At 61.4% G+C, this 14,169-nt stretch overlaps 4 protein-coding genes across 4 annotated transcripts; all 4 read right to left on the bottom strand.

Annotated features, from left to right (window-relative positions):
• Positions 1-359: 359 nt before the first annotated feature.
• On the bottom strand, positions 360-3,926 carry ABB37_07261 (putative GP46-like surface antigen; the record flags this gene model as incomplete). The annotated part of the gene is made up of 1 exon (XM_015805831.1): positions 360-3,926. Exon 1 carries the CDS (start codon positions 3,672-3,674, stop codon positions 360-362), a length of 3,315 nt encoding a protein of 1,104 aa, XP_015655837.1. The 5' UTR covers positions 3,675-3,926.
• Positions 3,927-5,079: 1,153 nt separating this feature from the next.
• ABB37_07260 (hypothetical protein) lies at positions 5,080-5,433 on the bottom strand (the record flags this gene model as incomplete). The annotated part of the gene is made up of 1 exon (XM_015805830.1): positions 5,080-5,433. The coding sequence occupies one exon, from the start codon at positions 5,431-5,433 to the stop codon at positions 5,080-5,082; it is 354 nt and encodes a 117-aa protein (XP_015655836.1).
• Positions 5,434-7,846: 2,413 nt separating this feature from the next.
• Positions 7,847-11,413, bottom strand: ABB37_07259 (putative GP46-like surface antigen; the record flags this gene model as incomplete). The annotated part of the gene is made up of 1 exon (XM_015805829.1): positions 7,847-11,413. Exon 1 carries the CDS (start codon positions 11,159-11,161, stop codon positions 7,847-7,849), a length of 3,315 nt encoding a protein of 1,104 aa, XP_015655835.1. The 5' UTR covers positions 11,162-11,413.
• A 1,153-nt stretch (positions 11,414-12,566) lies between these two features.
• On the bottom strand, positions 12,567-12,920 carry ABB37_07258 (hypothetical protein; the record flags this gene model as incomplete). Its single annotated transcript, XM_015805828.1, has 1 exon — positions 12,567-12,920. The coding sequence occupies one exon, from the start codon at positions 12,918-12,920 to the stop codon at positions 12,567-12,569; it is 354 nt and encodes a 117-aa protein (XP_015655834.1).
• Between the last annotated feature and the right edge of the window lie 1,249 nt (positions 12,921-14,169).

Here is a 14,169-nt window from a genome sequence, read left to right as displayed (position 1 = left end):
TAAAAGAAAACTACTTTTTAGCAAAAGAGAAAAAGCGGGCGGTCGCGTGAAGAGAGGCTGAAGAAAAACCGATGAATTGGCAAAGGCACTTAAACACACCACTTCACAGAGGAATAAATAGAAAAGGGCCAGCTCAGCTGAGCCTCATTAGAGAATCAAAATCGTTGTCATGTGTGTTCACCGTCTCCGCACTCTGCAGCACGTCGAGTTCAGCGGGAGGAACGGTGAGAAAACAAATCAAGTTAAAAGGGAGAGAGAGAGAACAAGTTAAAAAAAAAATTAACGCGGTCACGCGCATGCGCACCCCCCGCTGTTCCGCAGACGCGACAGCGGCAACGGTGGCGCCTCGCCAGCGACCTTTAATACGGCGAGTCAGGCATCTTTGCAAAAGGCTCCATCTCCGCTTCTTGCACGGTCTGGAATCCACTCACCTCTCTATCACGCTGACGCCGGCGATAGAAGCGCACGCCAAAGCCCACTGCAAGTCCCACCAAGAGCCCACCCACAGCACCCAGCACGCACCACAGTGGGATCAGGTTGCGTCCAGACTTCTTCTTCGGCGGGGCTGATGTGCTCGACACCGCGGGGCACGCATTCGCGCTCGCGCAGTCCCGCGCAGTCAACGCGGCATCCGCAGCCACCGTCTTCGACTTCCACCCCGCGGGCAGGCACCCGCACAGGCCCGTCCCCTTCAGGTCGACGCTCACCAGCTTCGTCATGCCGCCCCAACTATCAGGCACGCCACCGGACAGCGCGTTGCCGCTCACGTTCAGGCTGCGCAGCGACGTCATCTCGCTCCAGGCAGACGGCAGCGTGCCGGTGATGGCGTTGCTCTGCACGCGCACCGTCTGCAGACGCGCCAGGCGGCCCCAGCTCGCAGGCAGCGTCCCCGCGACCCGCGAGCCCTTACCGTACACGCTCAACTCCGTCACCGCAACCTGCTGCCCGTCCACGTCCGCCGCGAGCTCAGGCAGTCGCACGGTCGCCGTCGACGTTACAGTCTTCATCAACGCGGCGACCTTCGTCCGTGACACAGCTGTCGCCAGCGGCAGCGGTGACAGGTCCAGCTGCACCGCACCGTCCGCAGAGCACTTCACGTACGCCCAGTCGCAGTAGCTGCTCCCGGTCCACCGCATCGCCAGACTCGGGTCCATCGTCGAGAACGCCTGCAGGAACTTCAAGGTGTTTCGCTGCTCCTGCGTCGGCGCAGCGGTGGTCGTCGTGGTCGTGTTGTGCACGTCGCACGCGTTCTTATCGCTGCAGTTGGACGAAGACACCGCGGCATCCACGGTAATGTCAATGTTGTAAGTTTTCTTCGACCAACCATCGGGGAGGCATCCGCACAGATGGTTCCTGCTCAGATCAGCAATGATGTACGTCCACTGGGCCGCCCATTGTGCAGGGATCGAGCCTGTAAATTGATTTGCTGCGAGGTATAGGGACCGCAGGTACTCCACGGAGGCCCAGTCTGCAGGCAGCGAGCCAGAGAGGGCGTTGCTCGAAAGGTTGAGTGTACTTAAGCCGGACATCGTCTTCCACTCTGCCGGTAGTGTGCCGGTCAACGCATTGCTCGAAAGCCGAAACCAGCGAAGCTTCGACAGGAACCCCCACTGGCCAGGAAGGCTGCCCTCAAGGCGGTTGCTGCTCAGGTCCAGTGACTGCAGCGCAGCCATCCCGCTCCAGTCCGCAGGCAGTGAGCCTGTCAGTGCGTTGCCGCTCAAGTCCAGCATCCGCAGGCGGGTCAGGCGGCCCCAGCTCGCGGGCAGTTTGCCCGTGACATTCTGGCCAAACTCATTCACGGAGATCTCATTGAAGATGACGGCGGAGCCGTTCACGTCGGCACCCAGCTCAGGCAGCTCCAACGATCCGGTGAACACCGGGGAGTTGAGGGCGCCAAAGTTAAGCACATTCGAGTAGGTGCCGCACCGCACGTACGGCCATTCACAGTAGTAGATGCCGGTCCACCTGCTCGCAAGAAACGGGGTTTTGGCCGCAAAGCCACGCAGGAACTTCAGCGTGCTCTTCTCCTCCTCCGTCATCCCCGCCATGCTGTCAGAGCTGCCGCTGCCGTCGACACACCTGTATGCGGTGCGGCACTTCGGCGATGTCACCGCGTCATCGGCTCGGACGTACGGAGGATATCCCGGCTTCCAGGCGCTCGGCACGCACCCGCAGAAGTCGTTGCCCGCCAGGTAGATGTCCTGCAGTGACTTCATGTTGTTCCATTCTTCAGGAATCGCACCGGCCAGCGAGTTGTTGTTCAGCCGCAACTCGTTCAAGGTCGGCATCGCGGCCCATTCGACGGGCAGCGTGCCCGAGAGCGCATTCGCGGCCAGGTTGAGAGTGTAAAGCTTCGTCATGGCGCTCCAGTTCGCAGGCAGTGACCCGTTCAGTGCGTTGCCGCTCAAGTCCAGCGTCCGCAGGCGGGTCAGGCGGCCCCAGCTCGTGGGCAGTGCGCCCGTCACGCTCGCACCCTTGCCGTGCAGCTCGAAACTCGTCACGTCCACAAGGCTGCCATCGATGTCCGACGTCAGCTCCGGCAGCTGCACCGAGCCAGAGAGCGTGACGTCGTTCAGCGTGACGGATGCAAGTCCGCTGGAACCGCACTTCACGTTCTGCCAGCCGCAGTACCACACGCCACCCCAGAGGCTCCGCAGCTCCCCGCCCACAGCAGCCCGCACCAGCCGCAGGAACTTCAGCGTGTTCTGTTCGTTCGCCGTCAGCATCGCGATCTCCTCGGAGTCGTCCGCCGCGGAGGCCGAGCCGGAGCTGTGCGCCTCGCACACGTTTGCAGTGGTACAGTTAGCAGCGGACACCGCAGGATCAACAGTGGGGGGATAAGAACCGTTCTTCAGTTTGGTAGGAACGCATCCGCACAGCCTGTTGCTGCTCAGCTCCAACGTATACACCCGCAGCTCGCCCCACCGCTCAGGGATCGAGCCCGTTAGCTGGTTATTGGACAGATCCAGAGACCAAAGCGCCGTTAACGCCACCCACGCCGCAGGCAACGTGCCGGAGAGCGCATTGCTGTTGAGGTACAAATCCTTCAGTGAGGACATGCGAATCCACGCAGCAGGCAGCGCGCCGGACAGCGAGTTGTTGTCGAGCCGCAAGTCCTTCAATTCAGACAATAACCTCCACTGACCGGGAAGGCTGCCCTCAAGGCGGTTGCTGTTCAGGTACAGTGACTGCAGCGCAGACATCCCGCTCCAGTCCGCAGGCAGCGGGCCATTCAGTGAGTTGTAGTTCAACCGCAGAGTCCGCAGCTTCCTCAGGCGGCCCCAGCTCGTGGGCAGCGTGCCTGTAACCTGTTGCCCAAACCAACTCGCAGAGATTTCCGTGAAGATCACGGCGGAGCCATTCACGTCCGCACCCAGCTCAGGCAACACCAGCGATCCCGTGAACGCCGGCCGGCTGTAGGCCTTGAAACTCAGCGTGCTCGCTAAATAGCCGCATCTCACGTACGGCCACGAGCAGAAGTCCGTGCCGGTCCAGCTGGTCTCCAGAGTTGAGCCCGCTATCGCAAAGCCCTTCAGGAACGCCAGCGTGTTCTTCTGCTGATCGGCGGTGTAGTCGGTGGTGGAGGCCGCGGAGACAAAGAGGGCGTTCACGCACAGCACCAGCAGCGCACCGGCCACCATCATGCGACGCAGCGGGTACTTGAGACACGCCATAGGTCGCAGTCAGAGAGGTGAGGGAGGAGGTACGGAAGAGGAAGGAAGAGGTCGCGGTGAAGAGCTTCGTACAGCTTGACAGAAACGAGAAAGTCGGTCGTCGCACGTGGGGCTTGCGCTTGTGGAGTGTGCCGCAGTGACGAATGCTGCTGAAACAGCTGATGTATTAAAATTAAACAGAAAAGAGAAAGTGTGTGTTTAGCGAAAAGAGATTATGAAGAGAGGCGTAGTGAAAGAGAAGGCCTTCAAGCTGCGGCGGTCGGCGCCGCGGTGGAGCAGTGCAGGAAGAAAGGGAGGGGAAAAGAGAAGAAGCGCATGGAGCGGCGAGCAAGGCAGCGGACGAGAGAACATTTGTGGCGGCGTGCGTCGGCGTGCACGCAGCAGGCAACGCCGCAGGGCTGCACCACAACCACGCACCCCATCGTGCGCACGCAAACACGCACACCCGCACACCAGTCGCGCTACACCACGGGAGGGCAGCAAGCGATCCCCCTTCACCGCCGCGGCTCGAGAAAAAGACCGCATGGCGGCGCCGGCACAGCAGGCGGCACGCAGCAGACTCCGCCCGGTCGGCACAACCCGCTTCGCGTACGTCGCTCAGCATTCATTAGAACTGTTACCGTCAGCGAGTGAGAAAGTGTTTCGCTGACGGGGGCACCCGCCCCCGCGTCTTCACCGGTGCGAGTCGCCCCTCCTTCACAAGCGCTCGGTATGTGCACCGGCAGCACTTGGCCCGTCACAGCCTGCACGGTCCGCCGGTACACACCGGGCAGGCGGCATTCACCCAGCACAGCGCAGCGACCTCGCTCGGCTCCCGCGCCGCCACGCGTGTCCGCCAAACGCCCCGCCCCTCCCGCCCAACGAAGGACCACACACAGCTGAGAGTCAGCGGCGGCGCTCTCGCTCACCGCGTGGACGTGCGCCACCGCCATGCTCGCAGTGAAGGCACAAGGGGGTCATGGTGATCGCATCGTACTCGGTGCGCTACAGGCGCAGGCCAAGACACCAAACGCATTCGCACTCCCCTCCGTCGCGGCCACCACGCCACGACGCGCTGCGGCGGCCTCGCGCGAGAGGGCGTCCGGGTACGCCAGCGAAAAGGGACTGAACGGCCACCAGTGCGGCATGTGGCGTCACGTCTGCTCATCTGCGGGCGCTGAGCAACGCCGATGGTGGCCCTCCGTTCTCCCTCACTGCCGTAGCACCGACTTCCGCCAGCGTCAGCCGGACGTTTTGCACCAGGCATCAAATGCAGCAGGCACAAAGAGTAGCACCGCGCAACACACGAGGGGCGTCAACAAGAAGCCACGAGTCCCGTTGGCGGCTGCAAGCACCAGCGGCACAGCCTCCACGTCCAGCGGTGTCGCCGTCTTTCGATGCAGCAGCCACGCAGCACCAGCCGCCGTCAGTACCGCTCAGTCCTCTCCAGGTGCGTCAGCAGCAGAGAGGTGCGGAGTCGCACGAGGGAGCCGCCGGACGCACAGAAACATCGACAAGACATCGTTGCCCAGCACACTGCCCACACCGCCCCGCGAGTGCCCGGGGCCAAGCCCACCACGGAGCCCCGGACACGAAAGCCGTGCATCACCACTTTGCCAAAGGGCCGTTGGGCACTTCCTTCCTTCCACCTCCCCGCGCGCGGCTTCGACCACCCGATACACCCCACGCCCCGCAGAACAGCAAAGGACGGAAACCGGGAGCGCAATTCGGGTGCGGCGGAAGGAGGGGGCTGGGGGTGCACGGGAAACCGCAGAAGCATCGCGCAAACGCACCTTCGCGTCCTAAGGTGGGACGGTCCGCTTCATGTTACAGCGGAGAGAAGAGAGAAAGGAAGGAAGGAAGGAAAGAGAGGAGAGGAGAGTGAACGGCGCCATCATTCAAAACGCGAGCGCACCCGGCATCCAGCGCAGGGAAACCCGCCCAGCACACCATCATCCCTTCGAGCCTCGTCGCCACAAACGGCGCACCGTGGATGGTGCAGAGAGGGCAGCCAGCGGCACCCTCCATCCACACCACGCCGCACCGCGACACGCTCGTGATGCCGTCGCGGCTCCGACGGCACAGCACGGTCGAGGGACACAAGGCACAGGCGCAGCGGAGTGCGCCGACGGGCGTCGTGTCGGCAGTGAGAAATTCGGAAGGGAGAAGGAACCTACGTGTGGAACCATATAGAAATAGAAATAGAAATAAAAAGTCTCGAAAACAAGAGGGGGGCGGAGGGCCAACACACGCGCACGGGAAGCCAGCGCCCCAGCGCAGACGAGCAGCCGGTCGTGAGAGACGCAACGCTCGCTCCGCAAGCCGCGAAAATGAAGTCAAGCACAGGTGCACCGACGTGCCTGTGCGACGCGCATGAGAAGTCCTCGCCCACACCTCCGCCACACCGATAACCGGGCTGCCACGGCGGACACACCGCCCTGCCCAAGGACGGCTCCGTCGCCCACTCCGGCAAACAGGTGCCACGGTGCGGCGCAGTTCGAGACACAAGAAACAGAATCAGGAAACAAAGGAGTAAAGAAAACTTTGGCCAACGACCGTCGCACTCGCAGAAGCCAGTGCGGCTGCTCGCTTTAAAGAAAAAGAAAAGGTTGTGTGAGAAAATGCTATCTTCATTGTTGATTCAGCGCAGGTCGTGCGGCAGGCAGCGCCTCTGTGTCGTCAGCCATCGACGGCGCTCCAGCACGTGGAACAAGCGCAATGAGGCGTGCTTGCCTACGTGCACGGCTGCGCGCAGGGCAGCGTCGCTCAGCTCCCCAGCTTCGCATTCATTCTGCGAGGGCCCCTAAAGAAAAAGACGGGAGCAAAAGAGGTGCCCTACAGAAAAGAAAGGCGTCGGACGCCAAAAGAAAGTTTTGATGTGAGTTACGGGAATAGCGCCGTTCAAACTGGAAGAGCAGCCGCGACAGCACTTGCGTTGACTGATAAAGTTGAAACACAGCAGCATTAACGATGCCACTGGAGAAGGAAGAGGAGCACAAGGTGACGCCAGGCACCTCTCGCACACGGGTGAGTGTGCAGTGCAGGTTGAACCGGTCGCCGCCACGGAATGAGGTCTCCGCGTGTTTCACCCTCAACGTACTTCACTGCGCCGGACAGCTCCGCAATGGGGAGGTGCGCCGCGGGAAGTAGAAGGCACGGACGTACCAGTGCGAGAGAAAACACACAAGACCAGAAGCCTAAAGGGAAAGAAGGAGTTTGAATTACTAATGTTGAACAAAGCATGAAGACGAGACGCCGCGGTTGAAAAAAAAGAACAGAAAATAAAACAGGGAAGACGCATGTATGTAATCGCGTTGGTGTTATGCAAGCTGCGTGGAGTGCACTCTCCTATGCATGTGGCGGTTGTACTCAACGGCGCGCTCAGCAACGCCTCGCCGCACAGGCAGCAGAGTCACGGGAAACAGGACAATCACAAACACCGCAAAGGCAAGAGAGGCGGCACGCAGTGCAGATGGAAAAGAAAAAAGAAGGAATGAAAAAAAAAAGAAATAAAAAAACGCCGAACGGCTGAGCAGCGAGCAGCGGACGTCTGCACATGTGTGGGTGGGTGGGTTTGTCTCGCAGACGGGAAAGCAAGTAGCCAGGAAAAATACACCGAGTAGAGGAGAGTGAACTCTGTCGCTCTCTGCTCCCCGCACGGCGGCTTCCCTTGGCGGCTCCACACGCACACACGCAGAAACATCTCACAGACGCATATTCACAAGTGCCCACGTCAACCACGGCCCCAGCAACGCAGATTAACTCGTGCAACCACTCCATGGGCACACACCGTTCATCCATATCCACGCAGAGATGCCGGCGTCAATTGAAAGATAAAAGAAAACTACTTTTTAGCAAAAGAGAAAAAGCGGGCGGTCGCGTGAAGAGAGGCTGAAGAAAAACCGATGAATTGGCAAAGGCACTTAAACACACCACTTCACAGAGGAATAAATAGAAAAGGGCCAGCTCAGCTGAGCCTCATTAGAGAATCAAAATCGTTGTCATGTGTGTTCACCGTCTCCGCACTCTGCAGCACGTCGAGTTCAGCGGGAGGAACGGTGAGAAAACAAATCAAGTTAAAAGGGAGAGAGAGAGAACAAGTTAAAAAAAAAATTAACGCGGTCACGCGCATGCGCACCCCCCGCTGTTCCGCAGACGCGACAGCGGCAACGGTGGCGCCTCGCCAGCGACCTTTAATACGGCGAGTCAGGCATCTTTGCAAAAGGCTCCATCTCCGCTTCTTGCACGGTCTGGAATCCACTCACCTCTCTATCACGCTGACGCCGGCGATAGAAGCGCACGCCAAAGCCCACTGCAAGTCCCACCAAGAGCCCACCCACAGCACCCAGCACGCACCACAGTGGGATCAGGTTGCGTCCAGACTTCTTCTTCGGCGGGGCTGATGTGCTCGACACCGCGGGGCACGCATTCGCGCTCGCGCAGTCCCGCGCAGTCAACGCGGCATCCGCAGCCACCGTCTTCGACTTCCACCCCGCGGGCAGGCACCCGCACAGGCCCGTCCCCTTCAGGTCGACGCTCACCAGCTTCGTCATGCCGCCCCAACTATCAGGCACGCCACCGGACAGCGCGTTGCCGCTCACGTTCAGGCTGCGCAGCGACGTCATCTCGCTCCAGGCAGACGGCAGCGTGCCGGTGATGGCGTTGCTCTGCACGCGCACCGTCTGCAGACGCGCCAGGCGGCCCCAGCTCGCAGGCAGCGTCCCCGCGACCCGCGAGCCCTTACCGTACACGCTCAACTCCGTCACCGCAACCTGCTGCCCGTCCACGTCCGCCGCGAGCTCAGGCAGTCGCACGGTCGCCGTCGACGTTACAGTCTTCATCAACGCGGCGACCTTCGTCCGTGACACAGCTGTCGCCAGCGGCAGCGGTGACAGGTCCAGCTGCACCGCACCGTCCGCAGAGCACTTCACGTACGCCCAGTCGCAGTAGCTGCTCCCGGTCCACCGCATCGCCAGACTCGGGTCCATCGTCGAGAACGCCTGCAGGAACTTCAAGGTGTTTCGCTGCTCCTGCGTCGGCGCAGCGGTGGTCGTCGTGGTCGTGTTGTGCACGTCGCACGCGTTCTTATCGCTGCAGTTGGACGAAGACACCGCGGCATCCACGGTAATGTCAATGTTGTAAGTTTTCTTCGACCAACCATCGGGGAGGCATCCGCACAGATGGTTCCTGCTCAGATCAGCAATGATGTACGTCCACTGGGCCGCCCATTGTGCAGGGATCGAGCCTGTAAATTGATTTGCTGCGAGGTATAGGGACCGCAGGTACTCCACGGAGGCCCAGTCTGCAGGCAGCGAGCCAGAGAGGGCGTTGCTCGAAAGGTTGAGTGTACTTAAGCCGGACATCGTCTTCCACTCTGCCGGTAGTGTGCCGGTCAACGCATTGCTCGAAAGCCGAAACCAGCGAAGCTTCGACAGGAACCCCCACTGGCCAGGAAGGCTGCCCTCAAGGCGGTTGCTGCTCAGGTCCAGTGACTGCAGCGCAGCCATCCCGCTCCAGTCCGCAGGCAGTGAGCCTGTCAGTGCGTTGCCGCTCAAGTCCAGCATCCGCAGGCGGGTCAGGCGGCCCCAGCTCGCGGGCAGTTTGCCCGTGACATTCTGGCCAAACTCATTCACGGAGATCTCATTGAAGATGACGGCGGAGCCGTTCACGTCGGCACCCAGCTCAGGCAGCTCCAACGATCCGGTGAACACCGGGGAGTTGAGGGCGCCAAAGTTAAGCACATTCGAGTAGGTGCCGCACCGCACGTACGGCCATTCACAGTAGTAGATGCCGGTCCACCTGCTCGCAAGAAACGGGGTTTTGGCCGCAAAGCCACGCAGGAACTTCAGCGTGCTCTTCTCCTCCTCCGTCATCCCCGCCATGCTGTCAGAGCTGCCGCTGCCGTCGACACACCTGTATGCGGTGCGGCACTTCGGCGATGTCACCGCGTCATCGGCTCGGACGTACGGAGGATATCCCGGCTTCCAGGCGCTCGGCACGCACCCGCAGAAGTCGTTGCCCGCCAGGTAGATGTCCTGCAGTGACTTCATGTTGTTCCATTCTTCAGGAATCGCACCGGCCAGCGAGTTGTTGTTCAGCCGCAACTCGTTCAAGGTCGGCATCGCGGCCCATTCGACGGGCAGCGTGCCCGAGAGCGCATTCGCGGCCAGGTTGAGAGTGTAAAGCTTCGTCATGGCGCTCCAGTTCGCAGGCAGTGACCCGTTCAGTGCGTTGCCGCTCAAGTCCAGCGTCCGCAGGCGGGTCAGGCGGCCCCAGCTCGTGGGCAGTGCGCCCGTCACGCTCGCACCCTTGCCGTGCAGCTCGAAACTCGTCACGTCCACAAGGCTGCCATCGATGTCCGACGTCAGCTCCGGCAGCTGCACCGAGCCAGAGAGCGTGACGTCGTTCAGCGTGACGGATGCAAGTCCGCTGGAACCGCACTTCACGTTCTGCCAGCCGCAGTACCACACGCCACCCCAGAGGCTCCGCAGCTCCCCGCCCACAGCAGCCCGCACCAGCCGCAGGAACTTCAGCGTGTTCTGTTCGTTCGCCGTCAGCATCGCGATCTCCTCGGAGTCGTCCGCCGCGGAGGCCGAGCCGGAGCTGTGCGCCTCGCACACGTTTGCAGTGGTACAGTTAGCAGCGGACACCGCAGGATCAACAGTGGGGGGATAAGAACCGTTCTTCAGTTTGGTAGGAACGCATCCGCACAGCCTGTTGCTGCTCAGCTCCAACGTATACACCCGCAGCTCGCCCCACCGCTCAGGGATCGAGCCCGTTAGCTGGTTATTGGACAGATCCAGAGACCAAAGCGCCGTTAACGCCACCCACGCCGCAGGCAACGTGCCGGAGAGCGCATTGCTGTTGAGGTACAAATCCTTCAGTGAGGACATGCGAATCCACGCAGCAGGCAGCGCGCCGGACAGCGAGTTGTTGTCGAGCCGCAAGTCCTTCAATTCAGACAATAACCTCCACTGACCGGGAAGGCTGCCCTCAAGGCGGTTGCTGTTCAGGTACAGTGACTGCAGCGCAGACATCCCGCTCCAGTCCGCAGGCAGCGGGCCATTCAGTGAGTTGTAGTTCAACCGCAGAGTCCGCAGCTTCCTCAGGCGGCCCCAGCTCGTGGGCAGCGTGCCTGTAACCTGTTGCCCAAACCAACTCGCAGAGATTTCCGTGAAGATCACGGCGGAGCCATTCACGTCCGCACCCAGCTCAGGCAACACCAGCGATCCCGTGAACGCCGGCCGGCTGTAGGCCTTGAAACTCAGCGTGCTCGCTAAATAGCCGCATCTCACGTACGGCCACGAGCAGAAGTCCGTGCCGGTCCAGCTGGTCTCCAGAGTTGAGCCCGCTATCGCAAAGCCCTTCAGGAACGCCAGCGTGTTCTTCTGCTGATCGGCGGTGTAGTCGGTGGTGGAGGCCGCGGAGACAAAGAGGGCGTTCACGCACAGCACCAGCAGCGCACCGGCCACCATCATGCGACGCAGCGGGTACTTGAGACACGCCATAGGTCGCAGTCAGAGAGGTGAGGGAGGAGGTACGGAAGAGGAAGGAAGAGGTCGCGGTGAAGAGCTTCGTACAGCTTGACAGAAACGAGAAAGTCGGTCGTCGCACGTGGGGCTTGCGCTTGTGGAGTGTGCCGCAGTGACGAATGCTGCTGAAACAGCTGATGTATTAAAATTAAACAGAAAAGAGAAAGTGTGTGTTTAGCGAAAAGAGATTATGAAGAGAGGCGTAGTGAAAGAGAAGGCCTTCAAGCTGCGGCGGTCGGCGCCGCGGTGGAGCAGTGCAGGAAGAAAGGGAGGGGAAAAGAGAAGAAGCGCATGGAGCGGCGAGCAAGGCAGCGGACGAGAGAACATTTGTGGCGGCGTGCGTCGGCGTGCACGCAGCAGGCAACGCCGCAGGGCTGCACCACAACCACGCACCCCATCGTGCGCACGCAAACACGCACACCCGCACACCAGTCGCGCTACACCACGGGAGGGCAGCAAGCGATCCCCCTTCACCGCCGCGGCTCGAGAAAAAGACCGCATGGCGGCGCCGGCACAGCAGGCGGCACGCAGCAGACTCCGCCCGGTCGGCACAACCCGCTTCGCGTACGTCGCTCAGCATTCATTAGAACTGTTACCGTCAGCGAGTGAGAAAGTGTTTCGCTGACGGGGGCACCCGCCCCCGCGTCTTCACCGGTGCGAGTCGCCCCTCCTTCACAAGCGCTCGGTATGTGCACCGGCAGCACTTGGCCCGTCACAGCCTGCACGGTCCGCCGGTACACACCGGGCAGGCGGCATTCACCCAGCACAGCGCAGCGACCTCGCTCGGCTCCCGCGCCGCCACGCGTGTCCGCCAAACGCCCCGCCCCTCCCGCCCAACGAAGGACCACACACAGCTGAGAGTCAGCGGCGGCGCTCTCGCTCACCGCGTGGACGTGCGCCACCGCCATGCTCGCAGTGAAGGCACAAGGGGGTCATGGTGATCGCATCGTACTCGGTGCGCTACAGGCGCAGGCCAAGACACCAAACGCATTCGCACTCCCCTCCGTCGCGGCCACCACGCCACGACGCGCTGCGGCGGCCTCGCGCGAGAGGGCGTCCGGGTACGCCAGCGAAAAGGGACTGAACGGCCACCAGTGCGGCATGTGGCGTCACGTCTGCTCATCTGCGGGCGCTGAGCAACGCCGATGGTGGCCCTCCGTTCTCCCTCACTGCCGTAGCACCGACTTCCGCCAGCGTCAGCCGGACGTTTTGCACCAGGCATCAAATGCAGCAGGCACAAAGAGTAGCACCGCGCAACACACGAGGGGCGTCAACAAGAAGCCACGAGTCCCGTTGGCGGCTGCAAGCACCAGCGGCACAGCCTCCACGTCCAGCGGTGTCGCCGTCTTTCGATGCAGCAGCCACGCAGCACCAGCCGCCGTCAGTACCGCTCAGTCCTCTCCAGGTGCGTCAGCAGCAGAGAGGTGCGGAGTCGCACGAGGGAGCCGCCGGACGCACAGAAACATCGACAAGACATCGTTGCCCAGCACACTGCCCACACCGCCCCGCGAGTGCCCGGGGCCAAGCCCACCACGGAGCCCCGGACACGAAAGCCGTGCATCACCACTTTGCCAAAGGGCCGTTGGGCACTTCCTTCCTTCCACCTCCCCGCGCGCGGCTTCGACCACCCGATACACCCCACGCCCCGCAGAACAGCAAAGGACGGAAACCGGGAGCGCAATTCGGGTGCGGCGGAAGGAGGGGGCTGGGGGTGCACGGGAAACCGCAGAAGCATCGCGCAAACGCACCTTCGCGTCCTAAGGTGGGACGGTCCGCTTCATGTTACAGCGGAGAGAAGAGAGAAAGGAAGGAAGGAAGGAAAGAGAGGAGAGGAGAGTGAACGGCGCCATCATTCAAAACGCGAGCGCACCCGGCATCCAGCGCAGGGAAACCCGCCCAGCACACCATCATCCCTTCGAGCCTCGTCGCCACAAACGGCGCACCGTGGATGGTGCAGAGAGGGCAGCCAGCGGCACCCTCCATCCACACCACGCCGCACCGCGACACGCTCGTGATGCCGTCGCGGCTCCGACGGCACAGCACGGTCGAGGGACACAAGGCACAGGCGCAGCGGAGTGCGCCGACGGGCGTCGTGTCGGCAGTGAGAAATTCGGAAGGGAGAAGGAACCTACGTGTGGAACCATATAGAAATAGAAATAGAAATAAAAAGTCTCGAAAACAAGAGGGGGGCGGAGGGCCAACACACGCGCACGGGAAGCCAGCGCCCCAGCGCAGACGAGCAGCCGGTCGTGAGAGACGCAACGCTCGCTCCGCAAGCCGCGAAAATGAAGTCAAGCACAGGTGCACCGACGTGCCTGTGCGACGCGCATGAGAAGTCCTCGCCCACACCTCCGCCACACCGATAACCGGGCTGCCACGGCGGACACACCGCCCTGCCCAAGGACGGCTCCGTCGCCCACTCCGGCAAACAGGTGCCACGGTGCGGCGCAGTTCGAGACACAAGAAACAGAATCAGGAAACAAAGGAGTAAAGAAAACTTTGGCCAACGACCGTCGCACTCGCAGAAGCCAGTGCGGCTGCTCGCTTTAAAGAAAAAGAAAAGGTTGTGTGAGAAAATGCTATCTTCATTGTTGATTCAGCGCAGGTCGTGCGGCAGGCAGCGCCTCTGTGTCGTCAGCCATCGACGGCGCTCCAGCACGTGGAACAAGCGCAATGAGGCGTGCTTGCCTACGTGCACGGCTGCGCGCAGGGCAGCGTCGCTCAGCTCCCCAGCTTCGCATTCATTCTGCGAGGGCCCCTAAAGAAAAAGACGGGAGCAAAAGAGGTGCCCTACAGAAAAGAAAGGCGTCGGACGCCAAAAGAAAGTTTTGATGTGAGTTACGGGAATAGCGCCGTTCAAACTGGAAGAGCAGCCGCGACAGCACTTGCGTTGACTGATAAAGTTGAAACACAGCAGCATTAACGATGCCACTGGAGAAGGAAGAGGAGCACAAGGTGACGCCAGGCACCTCTCGCACACGGGT

The sequence above is a fragment of the Leptomonas pyrrhocoris genome (assembly GCF_001293395.1).
Source record: "Leptomonas pyrrhocoris isolate H10 chromosome Unknown, whole genome shotgun sequence".
NCBI classification, from domain to species: Eukaryota; Euglenozoa; class Kinetoplastea; order Trypanosomatida; family Trypanosomatidae; genus Leptomonas; species Leptomonas pyrrhocoris.
This window is presented reverse-complemented; position numbering and strand designations above follow the sequence as displayed.